The following is a 22501-nucleotide window of genomic DNA, read 5'->3' on the forward strand; positions in this document are numbered from 1 at the left end:
TCCAATATTTCTGGAGATTAAGAAGCACTTTGCAGAGAACAGTGGTTACAGCCCAAGTGGTATTGATCTCTCACCATGCTGCTTGTTAACAAAAGTTAGGTTAACACTTTCAGCAACTCATGGACACAACAAACATGTGATGAACTGGACGGATGTCATCACCTCCACTGCTTTTAGTGTCCAGAGTCAGCAGCTGTAGGACAGGGTTCCAACAAACCTCACTGCTTATAGAGTTCATATCAGAGCTTTCAGACACCTGATTTAGAAATCTAAATACTTTCAATACTATTGCTCACTGAGCTGCAAGCCTTGGCCCCAGCCAGCAAGGAAAGGAGCTCAACAGTGCCTAAGATGTAAACCCCATCCCTACTGATGTGTCTGTGGACCAACAATGAAGGTAGGAATTGGAAACTAACACACAATCCAGTATTAGTACACACCTTTGAACTTTATTTGAACTCTTAACAATATTCTCACCTGTTCAGTTAAATGCCAGGGAGCGTTAAAAAGCTTCTGCTTTAATTATCAAAAGGTCTGGAGCCACGTGACATCTCATTTTATGATACAGTTCCTAGGAGTTCACAACAGCCAATATCTTGGTGAATTCTTGGGCTTCCAAGACAATAACAAAAACATGGAGCAAGGGACTTATCTCAAATAATGATTTGCAGCTGCCTTCAAAAACTCAAAATCAGTTTGGCCATCCACACTTTTCCAAGTTGCTGTTCTTCAGTGTATCATACAGTGTCCTTTGGCACATCAGTTGCCATGCTCAAGTAAAATTGTAACTGACATGACACTGAAACAACTCAAACTCAAGAATTTCCTATCATATCAGGAACAACCATTTAGAAGTTTGGGTTAGCACCTTTTTTAGCCAAGTGGTACCTTTCCAGTGCATTCCAAAGAAAACAAGTGTCCTTCTGTAGAGCAGCTGTGGCCTGGAAATAAGTTCAGTCCTTCACTGGGGTTAAAGCTTTATTTATAGAAAGTTGGCTGCATTAATTGCAGCAATATTTGTATTGTATTTGAACTCAGCACTAACAGGTTAATATTTACATTTAGATAACACTTAAACCAAAACAAACAGAATACAGCCAATCTTAAGAGCAGAAAGACAGACATACAAATGACAGACTTAAGAATAAAAGTAATCACAGTTATTTCACTCTGGATGATTTAGTATGAAGGCCTATTTCTTAATCAGATTAGCAGGAAGAGTGGATTTGTCCAAATCATCAAAATATGGATGGTTCAAGGCCATTTTGCCAGAAATCCTTTTTGCAGGATCATAAATTAACATTTTCTGGAAGAAAAAAAAAAACAAAACCACATTTACTTCCTCATAAAATGTGAGCTAAAATCATGTTAAATACATAGATATTTCACCCTAATATTAATAAAGTAACTACAAAGACATTTTCCCCCTTTGTTCTGTGCTGTCCCAGTTGGAGAGGTTATTTCCCCTACAAGTCAGTAGCCGTGCATGGTATCTCAGAAGATGAAGAATCCCCTGTTCAATAACCAAGCCCTTGCCTGTGTCTGGGTACCACATCCACTGAACTAAATCCAGAACCAGGCAGCCAAGCAGCAATAATTGTCTCAGCTTCTTACTGAGGGAAATTAATAAGCTTTAGGCTGGTAAAGCCCTAAATGTTTACAAGGCCAAGTGGTCTGACACTTTTGTTGCTGACATTGAGCAAAGTGATGTCAAATGGCTTCTGCTCAGGTTGGTGACTTTACAATTAAAATAAGAGAATGCTCACTCAGTTTCAAAAACCAAATTGGAAAGTAGATGACAAGCAGGTAGAACTCAAGATAACAGTTAACACTTGAGTCTCTTGGCAGTAAAATAGTTCAATAGTATTCAATAGGTATTCAATACTTTGAATACCTCAAAGGTGATGAGAGCAAAAAGAGGGGTGTCACAGCCATTAAAATAACCCTCAGAAGTTTCTAAAAGAGGAGGAAATTTGTTTTCCTAGCCATTAAAAAAAAAAGTATCTATAGCTTATTCAAGGGGTCAAAACAGGAATGAAGCATTCAGTAATTTTGTACTAGACCCAAAACAAGCAAAGTCTTTTTATTTCTCCTTACTAAAGGACAGACCATTTCAAATTGAAATAATCAGGATTCCACCAGCTGCCTCTCACCTGCTTGCACAACAAATCTGTCTTCCAGACAAAACTTAACCAGTCTTACTCTGCCCAGTATTCAGTCTTGACATTTAATTATCTTTACACTTCATTCTACAGGGAGTCTTCCAGGTTGATTTAAACCACTGAATTTGCATTTATGTTCTCTGAACTTCTGCCAAATGCAATGCTGCCTCTAGATTTAACCTTGCATGTCCAATTTTACCTTGTAGCAGGTTCCCATTACCTATACCTAGAACAGTGTCCTATAGTTAATTCTGGTATCAAAGGTTCTCTCAAAATTGACTCAAAGAGGGGAATTTCTCTGAGAAAGGGACACTGACACTGAAACTACAGCACCACAACTGAGAGAGCAAGTGAAGGAAACCTCTCTGAGCAGTCTGGAACACCAGTTTTCCCTGGTACCTACTGTCCTGATAATTCAAAGCTTTTGAGAACAGCCATCAAGTGCTTGGAAATGCTGGCCATAGAAGTCATTGAGCTTATGAAGGTCTTGAACTCCCAGCCTCACTCATGCAATTTGAATTACACATTTTTGTGTTAAGACATTGTCAAAGACAGCTCCTTTACATACATCTACAATAGTCTATAGAAAAAAAATTAAACATTGAAACATTTTCACTGACATATCTGAGCTTGTGCTCTAGAACAAACTATTTAGTTTTGTTGCTTTTAAAGTTATATTATGGGTTTAAAAGGCTTAAAAGTGCCATAGGAAATCTAAAGGGATTCCAGTCAGGAATTCCTTTGTCTACTACACAGATTCCACTGTCACTAGGCACTAATAGGAAACTAAAATGTTAACATTGATTAAGGCAGAACCATACAAGTCTTCAGAGAATTTAATATGCTTTGAGACTAGAATTATATTAATACCATATAGAATTTGTACTTTTTTTGCCTTTATTAGCAGCAGCCCCACCTATTGGCTTCACACAGTGAAGCCCCACCTAAGCTCAGATGAGCCCTTGGCAGATCCTTTTCATGCAGCTGTTTCAACAAGATTCTCCTGCCTGTTCTTTTCATTTTAGTTTGTAAATACAGTCAGCAATAATTCTATTTCAAACTGATTTAATAAAGATGCTGTCAGGGGTTGTATCTCTGTAATACAGACAGCTGTGCTACAAGGTTCAGAGCTATCCAGAACAACTACACATTCAACAAATGCTCAGGCTGTCAGTGTGAACTGGGGCTCTGTCCCCCAAGAAAAACTGAGAAACTTTGATCATTTGAGTTTTTTGGGTACCACTACTTCATTCAGAGCATTCTGCATATTACCAATATGGGTAATGAACTGCTCTGTGACTGCTCACAGCCATGAGCCAGGTGCACAGGTACTGCTCTACAAGGGGGTTCTCTGAAGGGTCAGCTTGTCTTGGGACACACAGAGCACCCAACCCACAGCCCCATCTGTGGGTCTGCACTGTACAAATGCAGCTTTAGAACTGCCAAAGGACAGCTAAGGTATGTTATTATACCTCAGGACATCTAAGAGCACACTTAGGATGTGACCTAAATTAGCCCTCAGTGGCAGCACGTGAGCTGGAAGGGCACTTAAATGGAAAGACTGATGAAGAGCTTGCCAATTAGCAGCCTGGTGTGGTAGTTTAACAGCCTGGCCACAGAACTAAAGGAAATTCACACTAAACACAAGAGATACCAATTAAAAGTTAATACACCACAGCCAAAAATATTTGGCTCCAAATTTAAGGGCAATTGAGACACACTACAGACAGACTTGAGCTAAAGTTTCTTGTCTCAGCTAATCAATACATTCAGCTGTTTCTATCCTTGTTTATTCAGTTAAGAACATAATGAAAATTCAACCAAGATGAGCCCACCAAGATTAATCCACATGCTACCACAAAATAAACATTTCCAACTGGCTCAGCAGTCACACAGCCACATCACAACTGGTGCTGGCAGCAGAAAGGTGACAGCTACTTTATGGGCAGAAGCCTTCACTTAAACCTCTTTGTAAACACTCATCTTCACTTTCAAGTTGTACCTGGCTTATTATTATAAAAAAGCTGAGGCATAATTGCTTCATGTGAAAAATAGTCTGGTATTACTTGTGAAAGGAATTAATATCATACAAGGTGTGAATTGTACAAGAATGAAGGCTCATACCACTGCTGACAGCTTGAAGATCTCCATGTTTTCCTTCTAGCTATGACTGATGAGTACAGCTTTGTGTATGCTGGAGTATTTCAAACAGCCCACTCAGATTTTAATCAGCAGCTTAGGACAGACTACTTACAGCCAGCAGATCAAGTCCATCTTTATCCAAGTTTTTGACATGTGTTTCAAGGCTGACAGGTTTCCATTTTGGGAATGTGTTTTTATAGTCTTGCAGGGATTCCACATCAGGCCATACCTCATTGTTGGGGGTCCCTAAAGCTCTGTGCAAGCATAAGCAAAATGTTAAGCAATTTAGTCTGAAATCTGTTATGTGCTATTACACCTTTAATTACACACAACTGCTGGTGTGGTGCCACAGAGGTAGCAAGGAAAGGTTCAGCCTTACATACCTGAAGATTCTGAAGATCTGGTCAATCTCTGAATCCCCATGGAAAAGTGGCTTTTTAGTTGCCAGCTCAGCAAATATGGTTCCTATGCTCCAGATATCTACGGGAGTAGAGTAACGAGCAGACCCCAGCAGCACTTCTGGAGACCTGTACCACAGTGTCACTACCTGTGGAACAAGGAAAGGTTAAGTTTGTGGAATCAGGTCGTTTAATTGACTGCAAGATAAATGGCTTGTTTGTTATTAAGCAGCATTCACAGTTTTTTGCTAGAAATAGCCAGTACTATAAGTTTTAGTGGAAGTGTAATACTAGTTTCAACTTCATTTGTAGACAAACCAACTCCATTGCAGTAGCTTCTACTTCAAGAAAAGCAGCTGCCTGCACAACTTCCCTAAGAGCAGGAATCCTTTGGCACACAGCCACAAAACCCCTCAAACCCAAGTACTGTGCAAAGCAAAAATGCCATTATGAGACAGTGAGCAACAAGTTTGAGTCCATCTGACTCACTCTGAGTGGGATTCATAAAATGTTTTGGAACCTTACTGTGAAACCACAGTCAAAGAACTGGAAAATTGTTTTGGAAAACAAAACATAACTTTTTCATACTTTTGTTAGCTTATGGCTTGAAGAAACCTGAAAACACTGATTGTTTTTAACTGTTTCAGAATGAGTTCTTAGCAGGAAGCAAGTGCACACTATCCAAAGCACCAGAGCTATGTCCCAACTCACTTCATGTGTGTAGACCCGCACTGGGATTCCAAAGGCCCGGGCCAATCCAAAGTCTGCCAGTTTAATCACTCCCTTGTCATCTATCAGGAGATTCTGAGGTTTCAAGTCTCTGTGCAGAACTCTTCTTGAGTGGCAGAAGACAATGCCTTGCAAAATTTGGTACAGATAACTCTAGAAGGGAGGAGATGGCAGGAAAGAAAGAAAGGAGTTATCTTTAGTACATGTCAGTGTCCTGCAACACAAAGGTGTTCCCTTCATTAGCTCTCCCCACAGCAGCAGGAAATGGAGATCCAAAGCACTGCAGATACTGAGTTAATAATCAATCCATAAGCTACACAAATTAATTCTGAAGATTAGTTTAAGGCAGTTTGATCTCAGTAATTACAAGATTTTCAAGTGGCATTTGAAAGCAAAACTCACATTCATCTTATTATCTACTGCTGCTTATTTAACCTTTCATTTCTGCTCAAGGAGTTAATTATACTGAAAATAAGAGCTGCTTTTAGTTTAGTAGGTCATCATTAAATTCCCTCTTAGGTTAAGAAATTGTCCTCATTACCTTGACACGTGAACGCTCCAGATACTGGCCAGATGGAATACTATCCAAATATTTCTTGAGATCCATGGAAAGGAATTCAAAGACAAGGTACAGTCTTGAATCCTGCATGAGAACATCCTGAAGACTAAAAATTGAGTATACAATTACTTCCACTGCAAAACACATGAACTCCCATTTCCTTTCTCAACAGGGATACAAGCTGATATTTCCAGGTTTCTATTGTGGAAGTCTTTAAAGTCTTCAAACAACAGACTTAGTGAATTATACTGTCACCTGGAAAATCAAGTGTATCTGAAATAGTGTCAAACTAAGATAAAAGCCTATAAGCTTCCTCTTAAACTTATGTTCTCTCAAATCAGACACAGGAGTCTGAAGAAAAAACACTTTTGCCATTAAAAAAAACCCCACCTGTGGGTGTTGGTGCCTAACTTCTCTTTGAAGCTGGCTTGTCACAGCAGAGCCTGAATTACTGGGAACTTAGGGGAATATTTAACAGGAATCCAACAGACACAGCAGGATTTGCACACAATTTTAAGTATCTTCTTCATCCTTATTGCAGTGTAAAGGTTCCTAAACCCACACATGCACACATTGAGACACTACCTGGCTGGAACCTGACCAGTTTTAAGGCACATTAAAGTTTAAGTATTTTGCTGCATCAAAGAGCAAGCAAATGTGTTGTGGGAAAACAATGGCTGCAATAATTTTTACATGTCAAGCAGTCACTGATGGAAGTTTCACTCGTAGCTCAGGTGTGCCAGCTATGACAGCATCAAAACACATCTAAATTCCTGCTACAGAACAGCAGGGAGAACATCAGAACACTTAAGTCAAACAGTATTCCAAGGTGGTAAATAAACTTCTGAGTCTGCCTGAAGCAACAGCTACAGCCAGTTTTCATGATGTATGCTGCCACCATTCTCACAATAACCTCTGAAAAGAATTTACAGAAATTTCTAAGATTTCTAAGATTTAACAAAAATTTGTAAGATTCCTAAAATGAAAAGGCAGCACGAGGAAGGCTTAATTAGAAAACTGGCATAAATATGGAGTTTAAAATATTTGCTGCAAAGCAGATACTGTATTAAGCAGAGAGGTTCTCACCTCACTAGATGAGTGGAAAAATAATTTATGATCTGATGGGAGCTAGTGCCCCTCCAAGAGTTTAGCTAAATACCAGTATATGCATACCAGACTATATTGGGATGATTCAGCTCTTTTAATAAAGAAATTTCTCGGATAGCAGTACTTGGAACACCTTCCTCCTCACTTTCTAGGCGTATTTTCTTCATTGCAACCACCTGGCCTGTGGTTTTGTGACGACCTTTATACACAACACCATAGGTACCTGAACAAAAAGACAGTGAAACAAAAATAGAAGTACCAGCTTCAGGTACAAATAAGTTATTGCAAACAGGAGCTGCTAATGTAGGAAAAGTCCTTGCAAATGGAGAATTTGTTTAGATTACAAACTATTACTTAGCTGTAGAGTTACACTGAGCAATATTTCTGTTTGTTTAAAGAATGCCACCCACGAAGTGTAGCATTTGTTAGGACAGGTACTTAGAAGCCTAAGTGTGAAAGGTGAATATTTGGAAGATGTAGTTATAAAATCAGGTACTATTCCAGTTTCAAGTTGATTAACTTTCAGGCAAGATCATTACAAAGGATTATGATTTTGCCATTGATACATCATATTAAAATGCTAAAGGTTTAGCTGCAAATGAAAGTAGTGCTTCTGCAGTCTGAGACCCAGCCATCCATGAGTGTGAGCTGTAGAAATACTTCTGGCACAATGCTCAGTGCAAGAGAGAGGCTAGTGCTGTGGGTCTCAGCAGAAGCTGAAATTGGAACCAAGAGTAAATCTCAAATCAATCCATCTTAGTTATCAGTGCTCACAAAAGTAGAATCCTCAAACCAAGACATTGTAAGCCTTCTCTTTTAACCCTTCTTTAAGCATTAATGTCTCACATGAAGCCCAAACTAGTTTTATTTCAGAAAGATTCAGGCACAAGGCTTTGGTTACAAAACTTTGCAAGATCCAAGCACACCTTTTGCTATTGCCTCAGAGTGGGCAATCTCAGAAGAATGTACTTCAAACTCTCAATTTATAAAACACAGATTTCTACAGTGATCACAGGCTGGATTTCCAAAAACAGGGGGGGCTGTGACCAACACCTGCATTGAAGCCATCTTCTTAGTGCCTCAATGTGAAGTAATTGTTAAAAATTCTCTTCTCCACAGAGCTTTGCTATCTTGCTTTCCCTTGACACCCTCACTGCCTGTATATAATCAGAGCAGAACAATCCAGAAAACACTACTCCCTACCAGCAGCTCCAAGCAAAACAACACATTGCACAGCTTCAGGGGCAACTGGGAAGTTTATATTCAGAGAAATGGGAGAGTTTCCTAAGCTGTAAGCTGGTTTCAGGACTCAGAACATATTTTTTCTCCCTTTTGGAGGAATGTTACAGCATTAGCCATCAAAATGAAGACAGACACTTTCCAACATTGGTCAGTTATTTTTGAAAAGACCATGTCACTTTCAAAAAAAGGGGGCAGGCTGAAAGTTCTTACAGATATACATAACTACCACAGCAATTAAGCTACAGGCTTATTTAGCCACTTGGTTCAACCTCAGTGTTTCCTGTAACAGGCTGCGTGCACAGATCTTCTGCAACACTTCATAGCTCAAACTGTGGAGCATTTAAAAGCTCACTGTTCCCCATACTTACCTTCCCCAATCTTCTCTATTTTCGTGTAATCGTCCATTGCTGTGGTTATCCCTGAAATGGACGGGAAAAAAGAAACAGAAAATGAGGGTGAACAGTTGCTGTCCTACACACAGACAAGTCACTGAACCTGTGCCAAGTCTATAGAAGCGAGTAGTGCCTCACGTAATTAAGATGTAATGTGAAACACTTAACTGTTCTCATCAACAGGAACACGGAACATATTTTTTCCAAATTCCAGCTAGAAAAACTACACCCCAAGGTAAGAGAGGGCAATGACTCCAAGCAGAAAAAAAAAAATATTTAAAAATCTTTGAAGAAAAGTCCCTCCAGCGAACTAAAAAAGGTGCACCCTACTCATCATTTTTACCTAACTGCTTGTTCAAGAGGAATGAGCTGGAAACGGACAGGAATGCCCCTGTGTGAAACTCGGGAACCGGGTGCGAGCCACGCCAGGGGACACAGGCCCAGGGTGTCACCGCACAGCGGGAGTGGCCGGACAGCGAGAGGCAACAGCCGGGACGGGCACTCCGCACCTCCCCCGCTACTCCGGACCGGCTCCAGCTCCGGGGGGGTCACGGACACCGGGCAGAGCCGAGTCACTCCGGCTCCGGGCCGGGGGGGGTCACGGACACCGGGCAGAACCGAGTCACCTCCGGCTCCGGGCGGGTGCTGGCTCCGAGCAGTCCCCGCTCGGTGCAACCCAGCCGCCGTCGCGCTCCCGCCGTCCCGAGGCTCTCCCCCGCTCCCTGGCCGTCTCTCCGGGGCGTTCCCCGTCGCGCACCGGGCTATGTCCCCGGGCTGGGGAGCGGGACCCCGCACGGGCTCGGGAGCGCGCATCTCTCCGCCCCGGCCGCCCCCCGGGCCCCACGCGCCAACGGCCCCACCGCGCGCTCCTCACCTGCGGAGCCGCCGCCGCGCGCGCGCGCCGCACGAGCCGCCGCACAGGCACGTCCGCAGCACCGCGCGGAGCAGGGGCGGGGCCGCCGCGCATTCGAACCGACCGCTTGCCGCGCTCCACCAATGGCGTCGCTCCGGGCCCGTTCAAAGCGGCCAATCAGCGCGCTCCGCGCCAAAGCGAGGCCCAAAGGGCGGCTTTAGGCTCCGCCGGGGGGGCGGGAAATAAAGAAATGCTGCGCGGTCGGGCGCGGCAAGCTGAGGGTGTACTGGGTGTCCCCTTGGTTCGTGGTCACCGCAAGTGGAGGCAGTCTGGCGGGGCGGGTGGGTCGTTCTGTGTCACCCTCAGCTGGTGACACGGGGGGCGCTGGGACGGCGCCGCTGGGCGGACTGGTCGTGATCCCAGAGGCACGGAACGGGTTAGGCTGCAAGGGACAGCCGTGGGTCACCTACTCCCACCTCTCTGGTCTTGCAGGGCCGTCCCAGAACACATGGCACAGGATTGCGTCCAGACGGTTCTGGAATATCTCCAGCGAGTAAGAATCCACATCCTCTGTGGGCAATCTGGCCTAGAGCTCACTCACTGCACAGTAAAGTTCTGCCTCGTGACACTCCTGGGCATTAGTTCCTGCCCATTCCTGTGATGCCACTGCTGGTCCCAAGGAGCAGCGCCTGGTCCCTGCTCTGAGCCCTCCCTGCAGTCAGGGACGGTGCTCCCTCTGAGGGACCCACAGGGATGATGTTCCCTCTCAGCTGCCTCTGCTCCAGGCTGAACAGTCCCAGCTCCTTCAGCTTTTCCTCCTCAGAGAAATGCTCCAGTGCTTGATCAACTTTATATCTCTTCATATGACCCTGGGTACCACTGGAATAACCCTTTGGGCTGTTGGTGTGGTTTGGGGAGTATAATCGTATTTGGACCCGGCTGGGCGTTGGCTGCAGTGTCTCCTTTTAATCACATCTGTAAGATTTGGATGCTGCAGCTTCTCCTTTTAATCAAGTCTGTTAGATTTGGATGCCATGGCCAGCCAGAGCATAAATTCATTATTTCTGGCTGCATGGGCGCTGATCTGGGCAGAGCTGCTGCTGCCTTGGGAGCTGCTTTTAAGTCATATGCCTTAATGAAAGGTCATCGGGTAACTTAATTCCCCAGAAGCTGGGATGTGTGTCTGTAGGCAAATTAAAGTTCTGCATGCCTCCTCCCAGATTAAGAAAGATTAGTTGCTGTGCTATCCCAGCTTCTGAAAGAAGGGTCAGGGATGTAATTAGAGAGGCACCTGTGGGCCCTGCTCAACAAGCACTCTGCCAGCTGCAGCCTTCCTCCACTGGTACCCGGCAAAGTGGTGCTACAGCACATGAGTTAACGAAAAAATACTGGGAAAATATGACTGCAAACAAATTTTGTCACTGAGAAACTGAAATGCTAAATAGATTAGCAAAGTCATGTGTTTCTAGTTTTCCAAGTCCTTCCCTTGCAGGACAGCTCCACTATGGTGCTGCTGACCCACTCTTGCACCAATTGATCATCAGCACTGGCAGTCCTGGACCAACAGCTCTTGTGGAAACCTACAGTCCCTGCAGGGGTGAGACACAGGCACCACTTCACACTGCTGATGTTACTGCCTTCTTTAATTACTTCACTGCACTGGTTTACAACATTCTTGAAGGATGGCTTTGCTGTTTGTCTGAAATGTAAGCAGGGCAGGGTGCTGCAAACAAAAACATGCGGCTTCTCCCTTAAAGTGTTTCTTCGGGAGAGTGATTCCAGGAGGTAGGGCTGTTTATGGTACACTTCCTTCTCATCGCTGCCCCATGGCAAAGGCGAGAGGCAGCCCGTCCAACTCCTCCCCCTGAGTGTGTTTCAGGGGTAAAGCCCCTCCACTTTCCCCTCCCTCCTGGGGAATTTTTGCAGCATATGGTGTGCATGCTTGTGGGTTTCTGTTTACTTTGAATCCTCTATTATCACCACTTGCTGGGAATTTACCTGCCTAGAACAAGGCTTTTGTATATCTGGGAAATTCCATATGGGAATGTGACTTATGCAATTCATAGGAAAAGAGCCAGATGTGCTCTGCCCTGCACAGTGACAGAGAATTTCTACTCTGTGTATGTAACAAGTCCAAAGCAGCCAGGACAGTGTGGGCACAGCAATGCCCATGGATCAGCTCAGATAGAGTGTGGGACACATCCCTCAGGCCTGGCTCTGCAGCTCTGGGGAGTTGTTTTCTATTACCAGCAATGTTGTTTTCTATTGCCAGGGCTGGAGCTACTGCTGCTGGACCAGTCCCTGCCTAGGGACCTTAGGTAGATTGCCAAAGTCCAACTTTCCCTTTAGAGGAAAAGAAAACATTTCTTGCAAGTCCCAGACATATGGATAACCCTAGGCAATTTACAGGCATTGGTGGTGGTATCGTAATTATTCAGAACTATAAATTATTGTAAGTTATATTAAAATATAGAGAGATTATCCCTCTCCTTTCTGACTGGATGGTGCTTATCTTGGTTGATCATTGCTTTGGACATGGCAGGAGCTAATGATGCCTCTTGAGACAAGTGATACAAGTACATTTGCAGTGACTTCTGAGTTTGAAGGGATTTACTGTTCTGCTTGAGGGAACAGCAGCAGTGAGCCCGCTGAAAATTGAGTCACAGATGGGTGCATGTGGGAATCCCTAGGACTGCTGCTCCCCTTTACAGCAAAACACGGTGAAATGCAGAACTGAGGGAAAACTCCAAGGCAAACAGCAAAGGAATCCCGACAACACAATGTTAATTACATTTTATTTATATAAATGACCAAGGGGCACATATATTAAAACCTCTTTGGCATCCCAGACTTGCCTTTGCCTGACCTGCAGCGCTGTTTGTGCAAGGCAGACGGGATCAGACGACAATGCCGAGCTGGGATTATGGCATTACAGCTGTATTCATGGCTGAGAACCCAGTGTAATGCTCTGAACAACTCCTTTTCTGCTGAGTACAGGGCAGCTGCAAAAGTCAATATCGTCTTGTCTTTCATATATTAATCATATTCTCCTCAGCAATAACTTCACTGTAAGGAAGAGAAAAAGTGTATTCTGTCTTTTACATAATGATGGGACTGAAAAGGTCAACTGGTTGGTGAATACTAATGAGAGTGTCAAAAATAGGTTGTGTTCACTGTGCTCAAAAGCAGATAAGTACAAACATTGATTGGCTCCTTCTAACATTTATTTAAACTCAAAGATTATTTTGTTAAGATGAAAAATGCAAAAGTACAGTAGGAGAGATGTACTACCACTTAAGAATGCAAGGTAATAGTAGAGGGATAGTATCTCTAATGCATATCTCAGATGATACATTTAACCTGTTAAATCTCTCGTTATGCAGGACAGTTTCCACTATCATGAAACATGGACAACTTTTCTGCTGCTCTCCTTCTGCATTAGCATTTTGATAGGATGCCAGAAAACAAAAAGCTCCTGAGATCTGTTTAAAAATAAAACAAAAGGATGGAAGCTGCTTAGGAAAAAATAATTAAATTGTCAGTGTCTCCTTACAGCATTAATATAAATATTTTAAATGCACTTAAAGTACTTGAATTTAGGTTAAAATTATTTTAAAGGGTGGTTTTTTTTTTGTAACAGGTACTAATCACTTTACCTGAAAATCCCAAATATTGATATGGTTGCGATAATGAAAATATCATAAACCATCTGTTTGTTTCAAATATAAAGATATTGTAAATAGAAGAACTGGTTATTCATAGTCACTGGTTATTCATGGGTTGGTACTGTCTTAAAGGAAAACTCGGCTGAAAATTAGGGAAAGTTTTGCAATGAACATTGCAGCACACAAAGAGGAGTGAGGGGAGAGTGTGATGGCCTTGTGGGAGGGAGCAGAGGTGTGCACAGAGTCCCTGCTGAGCCTATTGGGAGTGGCTTCCAGAGACTGCAACCTGTGACTGCTGGGCTGAAATCTTCCCCCAGCTCTGCTTTGCCAAACTCCTTTCCCACAATAGGGAATGCTCCACTGTCACTGTGGATCTTCCTTCATCATGGGACACGCAGCTGTTTTCAGAAAAAACCTTTAGAGAAATACCTACAGATGCCCAACCTCGATTTTATTTTAATAATCGTAATTAAATGAGAAAGGTGATCAGCATACATGTATCAAACCTGGGAAAAAAACCCAAAACAAACAGTGTTTTATGTTTCTTTGGAGCATCTGGGCAAAAAGCCAGGCTCCACCAAAGTCTTTGGTAAAACTCCCATTAACTTCACTTTTGACCCCAGGTCAGGTGGCTGGTTCCTGATTTTACTTTTTGCATTTCAATTAGCTTACAATTCAAGAATTTAAATGGTAGAACCCAATAAACTGCTTTTAAACTTCTGTTTGGGTGCCTGAGAGCAGGGGAGGTGCAGTCGAGGTCACGCTTGGAGCTCCCTCAGCCTGGATGTGCAGGCAAGCAGTGCCTGCTGGCTGGAGGGGGCTGGTTTTGAGGTGGGTGTGGAGGCTGGGTAGCAGCACATCCCTGCAGGGAACAAGGCACAAACCCAGCCCTGGAGAGCAGCACATCCCTGCAGGGAACAAGGCACAAACCCAGCCCTGGAGAGCAGCACATCCCTGCAGGGAACAAGGCACAAACCCAGCCCTGGGTAGGAGCACATCCCTGCAGGGAGCAAGGCACAAACCCCATTCCCCCAGGCTGTGCCCAAGCCTTAGGCCCTGTCTTTGGCAGCAGTGTAACTCAATCAGCAACATTGCTCATTTGGAGAGGGTTACATTAAAAATCTCTTTCCTCTAATGGCTGTTTCATTTCAACATGTAATACTCCTTTTATCCAACTTACCTCGGGTTTTAGCTGTTTATCCTTTTTCATCTTACAACAACCACCCACTACTGTGCTCGATCAGATCAAATGCACTGCAACAGCACATTTAAATTCCAAACCTCTGTCAGGGAAGCCTGACCTGAAACCTCTCCTGAAGTAATGGAAGTCAACTTTTCTTTCCCTCCAGGTATCATTCCTGCTGCCAAAAAAGAAAGCTATACTCTTCCAGGTGGGAGTGTAGGTGAGACAAGTGAGGTTTATAAGCCTGTGGAAATGCAATATGGATTTACATGTACACATCACACTTGGCTTTGTTTAAATATTCCTCCTCCTAGCAATTGTAAGAGTAACTTAAAAACCACTTTTCATTTCAAGTAAACCTTTTCTTTTTTTCCCCTTAGGGTGCTATTTTCTTTTTCAACCTGCAAATCCCTCTTAAGTCTCTCTACCTGTCCTTCCCAAGGAGCCATGGAAGATGGTGTGCAGTGATGTGGTCCATGAGCTGCACAAAAACAGTGTTTTTGTCCATGAGCTGCACAAAACCAGTGTGTGACCCAGGCACAGAACTGCTTATTGCCCCTGCCTATCAGTGGACGTGACCAGCCTTGCTTCATGCTTGCTTTCAGCTAACAGGGAGCTTGTGATCCTTTTTCCCCCATCTCCTCTGGCTCCCAGTTCTCCAAGTGGGCTGAGGAAATGAGTCACATCCAAAACAAGAGGGATAAAAACATTCTGGGGAATTACCATCTCCATGTGAGACACAGCCAAAGTCTTTGGTTAAATATTTTTATTTGGCTCTGTATACAAAGCAAAAAGTTTACAGGAGAGAGGGAGTGACAAGCAATCAGTTGCACAGTATCCAAAGATGAATAAACACCTTTAGTCAGTTTACGCAGCTGGGTCCGTGTTTCGTAAATTGCACCTACAGCACTAAGGCCCTCGGTAAGACAACTAACTGGATTAAGCTGTTATCACCAATATTTCTAGGTAAATTAGTGCTTAATAGCATTTGTTGTGTTTCACCATCACAAATGGTTTCTAATTAAAACAGGAAAACGGGTTGATGCACCAGGACAGCCTTGTGAGAAGTAACGATAGGCTAAAGTAATTTAAGTCAAAACTAAAGTAATCTTAATTGCTTTTACAATACTCTCAAAATTTTGTGCTGTGATAAAACACGTTTTAATGAGATTGATTAAAACATTTTTTAAACTGAGAAGAAGCACAAGCAGAACTAACTGCTGGTTTGATCACCAGGGGATCTCACCTGTGAGATTTGCACAGCCCTCATCTCGGCCTGGGCGAGGGAGGAACACCGGGACTGACTCCCCGAGGCTGGAGCGCGTTGTGAGGGAGTGAGTATCAGCTAATCACTATCGGCAGGTGCAGCTCCCCATGGCCATTCTCCCGCCGCCGCTCATGTGCGGGCAGTTTCGCATTTGCATTGCAGCGAACGCACCGCACCTGTGGCACTCCCGATGGGACGGGGCTCATCAGCGCCCAGCGCGAGGATCTGGTTGGCTCTGCAGTTTTGTTTAACAAACTTCAGCTGAGCTTTCCCCTCCACCCCTCACGCCGTGGGCGCTCCGCGGGCAGAGCAGAGCGCGCCGTGTCCAGGTGAGCCGCGGGCGGCTGAGGGAGCTCCCCGGCCCTCCGGTGCCCCCGGCACCGGCCGCTCTCCCGGTTTTCCAGCGGGGCGGACTTCGGGGCGCTGCCCCCGCCTTGTGGCACCTCCGGCGCGGCCGGCCCAGGCACGGGGCGGGACGGGGCGGCGGCGGTGCCGGTCCCGGAGCCAGCGCGCCCGCCCCCCGTGCCCTTCCCGCCGCGGGAGGAGAGCGCGGCGGGCCTGGCCCCACCTGCGGGGGCGGCGGCGCGGGCAGGACGGCCCGGCGCTGGGGTGAGCCCGGGGCGGCTGGGCGAGGTGAGGAGCGCTGCAACATGGCCTCCTCCTCCTCCTCCTCCTCCTTCCCCTCGCGTTCCGCGGCACGGGGCGGCAGGGACCAGGTGAGCGCGCAGCCCTCGGGCGGGGAGAGGCGGGCGCGGGACCGGCGGTTCTTTCTGCTTTTCCTTCTTTTCTCTCTTCTTCTCGTCCTCCTCCCTTCTCTTGTGGGCGCTCCGGGTCAGCGCGGGGTGAGCGGCGGGTCCGGCGGGAGGGGAGCGGCTGTGCCGCCGCCCGCCCGCCCGCCCAGGTGCGAGGCTGCAGCCGGGAGCGCCTTCCCCGGCCCCGCCGGGAGGGCCGCACGGCTCTGCCTCTGCCGGGGCCAGCGGTGGCCAAACCCCTCCCAAAACAACACGCGACCCCCCGCGGTAATGCCCCGCTCTGTGGGGAATGTGGCGTTTTGGGGCGCAGGTGTGTTGGGTGTGCTTTGCGTGTCTGCCTTGCTTGTGTTTCACACTTCTGTCGTGAGGCAGGGATGTGCTTGCGGGACGGGGGCTGAAAATCCACCCAGGTAAAGAGTGGAGGCTCCCACATCCTTACCTGGCCCCGCACCTGGCTGCCGTGCCGGTGTGTGGGTCGCTGTCGGGGTCGGGGAGGGCCGGCTCACATCCCAGCGCCCGGGGGCTTCGCAGGGACACCCACCGCAAGCCGTCTTGCTGCAGGGCAGGTGATGAGAAGATGCTGGTGAAGGCTTCACTCACCGTGGCCCCAGCGGCCACAGGAATTGTTTTTCTCCCTGGCCTTCCCTCCTCCGCAGTGGTGAGAGCGAGGCTGCGGGGTCAGGTGAAGGAGCTTTGCTGCTGTGGTGGGTCTGCCCCAGGTATTCGATGTGATCGCTCTCTGTTTATTGCTCTCACTAATGCTGCCTTCTGTTGTGAGTGCGTGCACTGGTCCCACGTTCTTCCTACTGAACACAAATGGTATAATCCATTTTAGCTGTGCAGGTTTGTGTTCTCAGGGCAAAGAAAGAGTATATTTTTGCTTATTACTGGCAAAATGACACTTCTTCCACTAGAAGTAAGTTTAGGAAAAAGGGATTGGGAAGGTATGATAACTGAATTATCTCTCACCCACCCCCCTCCTTTTTTTTTTTTTTTTTTTTTTTTTTTGGGCTTCATGCCCAGAACTCCTGAAACTAAAACTGAAAAATTTCAAGATTGAAGGTACAATTAATCAAGGCTGAATAAGCTTTATTCTTTGTGGTTTGTTTTTTTTTTCTTCCCTGAAGTTGGTATCTTTTGAATCATTAAACTTTCCTGCTTTTAACACCACTTTTGCTACTACTTGAAACACTTAACTGGACACAGAAGATGGAATATTATCTGTTTTACTGTTATAGTTTCTCATGTTTCTCCCTCAAATCTGTGCGGTATTCGTGCTTTGAAATGGAATGTAAATTAACACCCCAGGAGGACTGATCAGCTAGAAATAAGTTACTGCTCTGGCAGTCAGGCTCTCTAAATTCTGGTTGGGCAAGATGCTGTTCCCCCTGCCCAGAACTTGTGAACCCTGTGTTTTGAAGGAGAGTTCCCTGAACAAGAAGACAGTGCTTGTTACTGTGCTGTCAGAGCTCCAGGCATTTTTGCCTCTCTTTCATCAATTGTCTCAAGGATAAAGAGAGAAGATATGACCTTGTGTGTTCACAAAGTGGGTAGCTTAAAACCTTATTCTCTGAAAGGTTTGTAACCTAGGCTGGGCTGGAAGTGTTGAGTTCTTTAAGAAGGTGGTGACTGTTTTCAGTCTCCAAATTGTGTGTGTTACAATTTTGGGCTTGGAGTGACCTCAGGATCAGTAGAGACTCAGCTTTGTCCTCTGACCCTTCAGTCCATCAGGGACAGCAAATTTCCCATTGGTTTGAGAAGACTCTTAGGTCAGGCTCTAAACTTTGAGGGTGTCTGTTTGTGTGGTGGGTATATGAGATGCTCAGGTCTTGAGACACTGTTAGTGCTCCGTGTTAGAGATGGGGCCATGCTTTGACACAGTCAGTGCTTGTTAGTGAGTTCCTTACAAAAATATTTCTGCCACCATTAATCTGTCTCTCATTTCTGTGGGAATTGACTAATGCTCATTGCATGATTTTTGTTCTAAATGATACTGTACTATCATGTGCTGTTTCTCTGTTGATGCCTGCCAGAGGATGAGGTTGAGGATTTCCATTATTGAAAAACTGTCACCTCTCCCATCTTTTCTAGATCCTAATTTATTGCTTGTGTTCCTGTTGGAAATAATGAGATCTGTCTGTTATAGATTTACAGAATTATGTGAATAATTGTGTGTGGCTAAATATTTTCCTTTTAAAAATAAAAAGCTAGTTACAGTTTTTTCTAAGACAATTTCCAGGCTTCGCAGAGCTAAAATTGTTAATGGCATAAAAAAAAAAAATTGTTATTCAAGGCTGTCTATAGTCCTGCAGTACTTTACTGTTGATTATTTGGATGGCTCTTTGGTGTTTATTTCACTTCAGTGTTTTCTAAAATGTCTTGTTCAGAAGCTTGTGTTTCTAAAACGTGACAGGAAGAGTAGAATGTACTTTGTTGTTTGAGTTAGTTTTGTTAGTTTCTTGTTTTAGTTCTTTTGTTTTGAGAGCTCTTGGCCTCAGCACCGTGGGCACTCTTAAAGTCAATGCCTAGAAGTTAATTATGCTTGTAGGTCACCTAGAGTGCTGTGCTTTGCTCTGAAGTGCTTCTATTTGATATATTTAGGTGCTGAAAATTTGGGAATTGTCTACAGCTTGAAAGAGATCTTTGAACTTCAGCAATGAAAAGCTTTTATGCTTTCTGCCACTTAGCTTAAAACTGGGGTGTTTGTGGGAAGAGGGGAGACAGTGATCAAGTTGTTGGGCAGGGGGAGGAAAAAACCCAAATGCAGTTCAAATATGACAGCCATGTTGTTATCACATAAACAATAGCAATAAAAATAAATCATTTACTGCTAAAGTGGAAAGTTTATTTCACAGAGTAAGTTTTAAGTGTGATCTGTGAGACTGCAAGTCCAATCATAGCTGCTCTGAAAAGCAATAATACATGCAAATGCTATTCAGTCATTGAAAACTCTGGAGAAATGGCAGTTTAGCAGTTAAAAAACCAAACCAACAACTAAACAATGCTCCCAAACCCCTCCCTGTGTAGCATGCAGATCAGACCACATGAGCCTCAGTTCCAGACAGTTGTTCAATACAGGCAAATTCCTGCCCTTGCAGTTTACTCTGGTTTTATCCTACATTTTATCAGCTTTTTTTTTTTTTCCCTCCACTCCAAACTCTCAGAGTTCTGTTCTCACATACTCTGTTTCTCAAAATTCAGTGCTCTTGACATCATGTAAAAACTATTGACATACTAATCCAGTCGATAATTACTTATTAAAAGTTATTTTTGCCACTCTGTTGTTTGGAGTGGGAATATTTCCCATATATATTAGGGTTTGTGATAAGCTGTTGACAATGGTACTTGTGCTCCTGCTGGCATGGCTCTTCGTATGACAAAATAAGACCTGGCATGTTGCATTAATTCTGAGAAAAGCATGGTTTTGCAATCTTTAATCAGGCAAAGTTTCATTCGCTCTTTGAGGGAGTTTTACTCTTGGCCTAAGGAAGATTTTTTTTTTTAACAGCTGGTGGCACTTGTTAGCTTTTTCCAGAGGCATGGTGTGATGAGGAATTAGAGGCATGAGGGTAATATTTTCTATTTATGTGGGTTTTGTGCTTGACTTCTCATATGTGGTGTTAAATAGCTATTTATGATGCTGACATGCCTAAGAAGGAGAGTTTTGAAGCTTGAATTTTTTGAAACAAATCCTTCAAAATAGTTTTAAGCATATTTTTTTCTTTAATTTGATAAAGCTATTTTAGATTCCATTATTTTCTTCCCTGAAACATTTTTGGAATTGGTCAAAAATGGGAAAGCAAATGTTCCTTTTTTTTTCAGTCTAGGGAGGAGGGGGAAAAGTAGTAGGAACTGTTGCTCTCATATTCTGTAGTTACTAAGTGTCAGAACTTTGCTACTCTTTTGATGAGTTGCATGTGCTGCCTGCTGGTTGGTTCTGGTCACTTTTGCCCTCTCAGCTGTTGAATTACATCAGAGTGTGCATAAAACACATAGAAAATAATAGTTGCTTGCACTGTGTGTGTGTGTCTGTTGCCCTTGCCATGGGGATGCTTTACAGGCTCTGTAACCCTGCGGAGGATGAGGAGGGCAGCAAAGAAAATTGCTTCAATAAAGTATTTATTACTGTGATTGTGACATTCTGAGAAGCCTGGCGCTGCTTGTGTCAGTCATTGCCTCATTGTTCATGTGAAGGTTGTGCACTCCTAGAGCCTTGCCCAGCTTTAGTATCCTCCTCTTGAGCAGAACCCACCCTGTTAGTCGTGGAGCAGTGGCTGTTCTTTCTTCTATACTCCCCTGGGATATCCCACAAAAATGAATCTACTATTAGCTACTTGATTATATTGTAATTCCTTTGCTTAAATGCATTTTAAGCTTCAGTTCCCACTGACTCTTTGGAGAGGAAAGGGCACCATACTTCAATCTCTTTTAAAATTCCAGGAAGTTGTTCTCCTTCAAGGGCATTCTGAGGTTGGTGCCCTTCAGAGGAGAAATATTTCAAACTTTCCATATAATATCTGGAGTATGCATCGTGGCTTTATCAGGAGGCCTTATTGATCCTATCTGATCATGACTTGGAAAAAGCTGTGAGCTCATGAAAGGAGTCTTGCATGGCAAAACCAGGAGTATTTCCTTTTGCCCTATGTTCCACTGCTGAAGCAAGGCCTGGCTGAGCTTCTGTGCTGACCTGCTGTTATTACTGAAAGCAGGCTGTGATGACAGCTCCTTTTAATAGGAGAGTCTGAAGTAACATTCTGCAATGACAGAGGAGCTGGTGGCATGTGAATGTTGTAGGAGAGCTGGTTTCTTACCAGAGACTTCATGGAGACTGGGTTTTTTAGGTTTTAAAACCTCAATGATATTTTCCATGTGTTTTGGAAAATAGTTTTAAAGGAATTTTAATAAAGGTAATTTTCAGATGACATGCACAGAACAGGTGTGAGCTAGTTTTATGATCTTTGCATGCTGTTGTTACTAGTACCATAATTTAAGCATGTGTGCCTTTTAAATAAAAGAATATGGAATTTCTAGGTTCCATGACAATTAGTTTGCTCTATTAAAAAGCAGAAATTAAGAAGATTGTGAATGACCGCACCCTGGCCTCATAACCAGCAGCAGTTCCTCTGCTTTTATTTCTGTGGGTTCAGAATTCCTGCCTCTTCCTGTATGGAGGGTGCTGATGATGTGGTTTGTGAGGGATTCCATAGCACTAGGAAGATGTTCAAGCAGCTGTCTCTGTTTTTCTTCTGAATTTAAAATTTAGAAATCTGAAGTCATCTATGGCGGGAAACCTCCATTTTCAAAGAAATGTTATGCAAACAGCTCTAACTTGGTTTTGACCCAGTTTACTAATCTGTAGATTTTTGTTGCATGTGTCTTACTCTTAGAAGATTATCTGCTTTTCTGTTTCTTGCCCTATTTTTTTTTTTTTGGAGGGGGGAGCAGGGGGAGGGTATGGGTGTGCATGGGGATGATTTTATTTAAGCTCTCCCTCCCATCCTGTAATTTCAGACTTGTTTCTGTCCATTTAATAGTTTAGTGCTGCCTTGCCCAACATAGTGGTTTCTGTGCAGATTCAGTTTCCTCAGAACATCTGTTCAGCTTTAGGTCAAAGAAAACTCATCTTGAGGGTGCTGAACTTAGCTGAGCAAAGAACTCCTGGTCAAAGGCAAATGCTGACAAATGATCATTACTTGTTAGCCTTTTCTCACTGAGATAATCTGATCTATATGGGAACCCACAGGTGACTTTAAAAGCACAAAAGTCAGGTGCACCTGGGTGGTGCAGGTGTTGCTTATTGAGGAGAATGAATTTGAGTCATTAGAATCTTCCTTGTTTGTTTACAAATCTCCTCCTCTTTGGTGGCTTTCTGTTGTGGAGGAATCCTAAGAAACTGATTCCTTCTGCTCTGCAGGACTGACCCTTTCATGGAGGTGTTTTAGGGATGGATGTGTGATGTTGGGTGAGGAGGTAAAGGATGATTTGTGTGCGTGGTGAGGGGGGAGTGTGCAAGGTTGGGTCACGCCAGGGTGCTCTTTAAATTGTATCTT

At 44.2% G+C, this 22501-nt stretch overlaps 1 protein-coding gene across 1 annotated transcript; it reads right to left on the reverse strand.

The window, feature by feature from the left end:
- Positions 1-429: 429 nt before the first annotated feature.
- CDK1 (cyclin dependent kinase 1) lies at positions 430-9698 on the reverse strand. The gene is made up of 8 exons (XM_071438633.1): positions 9606-9698; positions 8708-8758; positions 7164-7320; positions 5973-6096; positions 5414-5584; positions 4688-4851; positions 4417-4558; positions 430-1306 (listed from the first exon to the last, which is right to left on the reverse strand). The coding sequence occupies exons 2-8, from the start codon at positions 8742-8744 to the stop codon at positions 1193-1195; spliced, it is 909 nt and encodes a 302-aa protein (XP_071294734.1). The 5' UTR covers positions 8745-8758; positions 9606-9698; the 3' UTR covers positions 430-1192.
- Between the last annotated feature and the right edge of the window lie 12803 nt (positions 9699-22501).

The sequence above is a fragment of the Agelaius tricolor genome, unplaced genomic scaffold (genome assembly GCF_023055355.1).
Source record: "Agelaius tricolor isolate 1412-34295 unplaced genomic scaffold, bAgeTri1.0.p SCAF_13, whole genome shotgun sequence".
Taxonomy (NCBI): Eukaryota; Metazoa; Chordata; class Aves; order Passeriformes; family Icteridae; genus Agelaius; species Agelaius tricolor.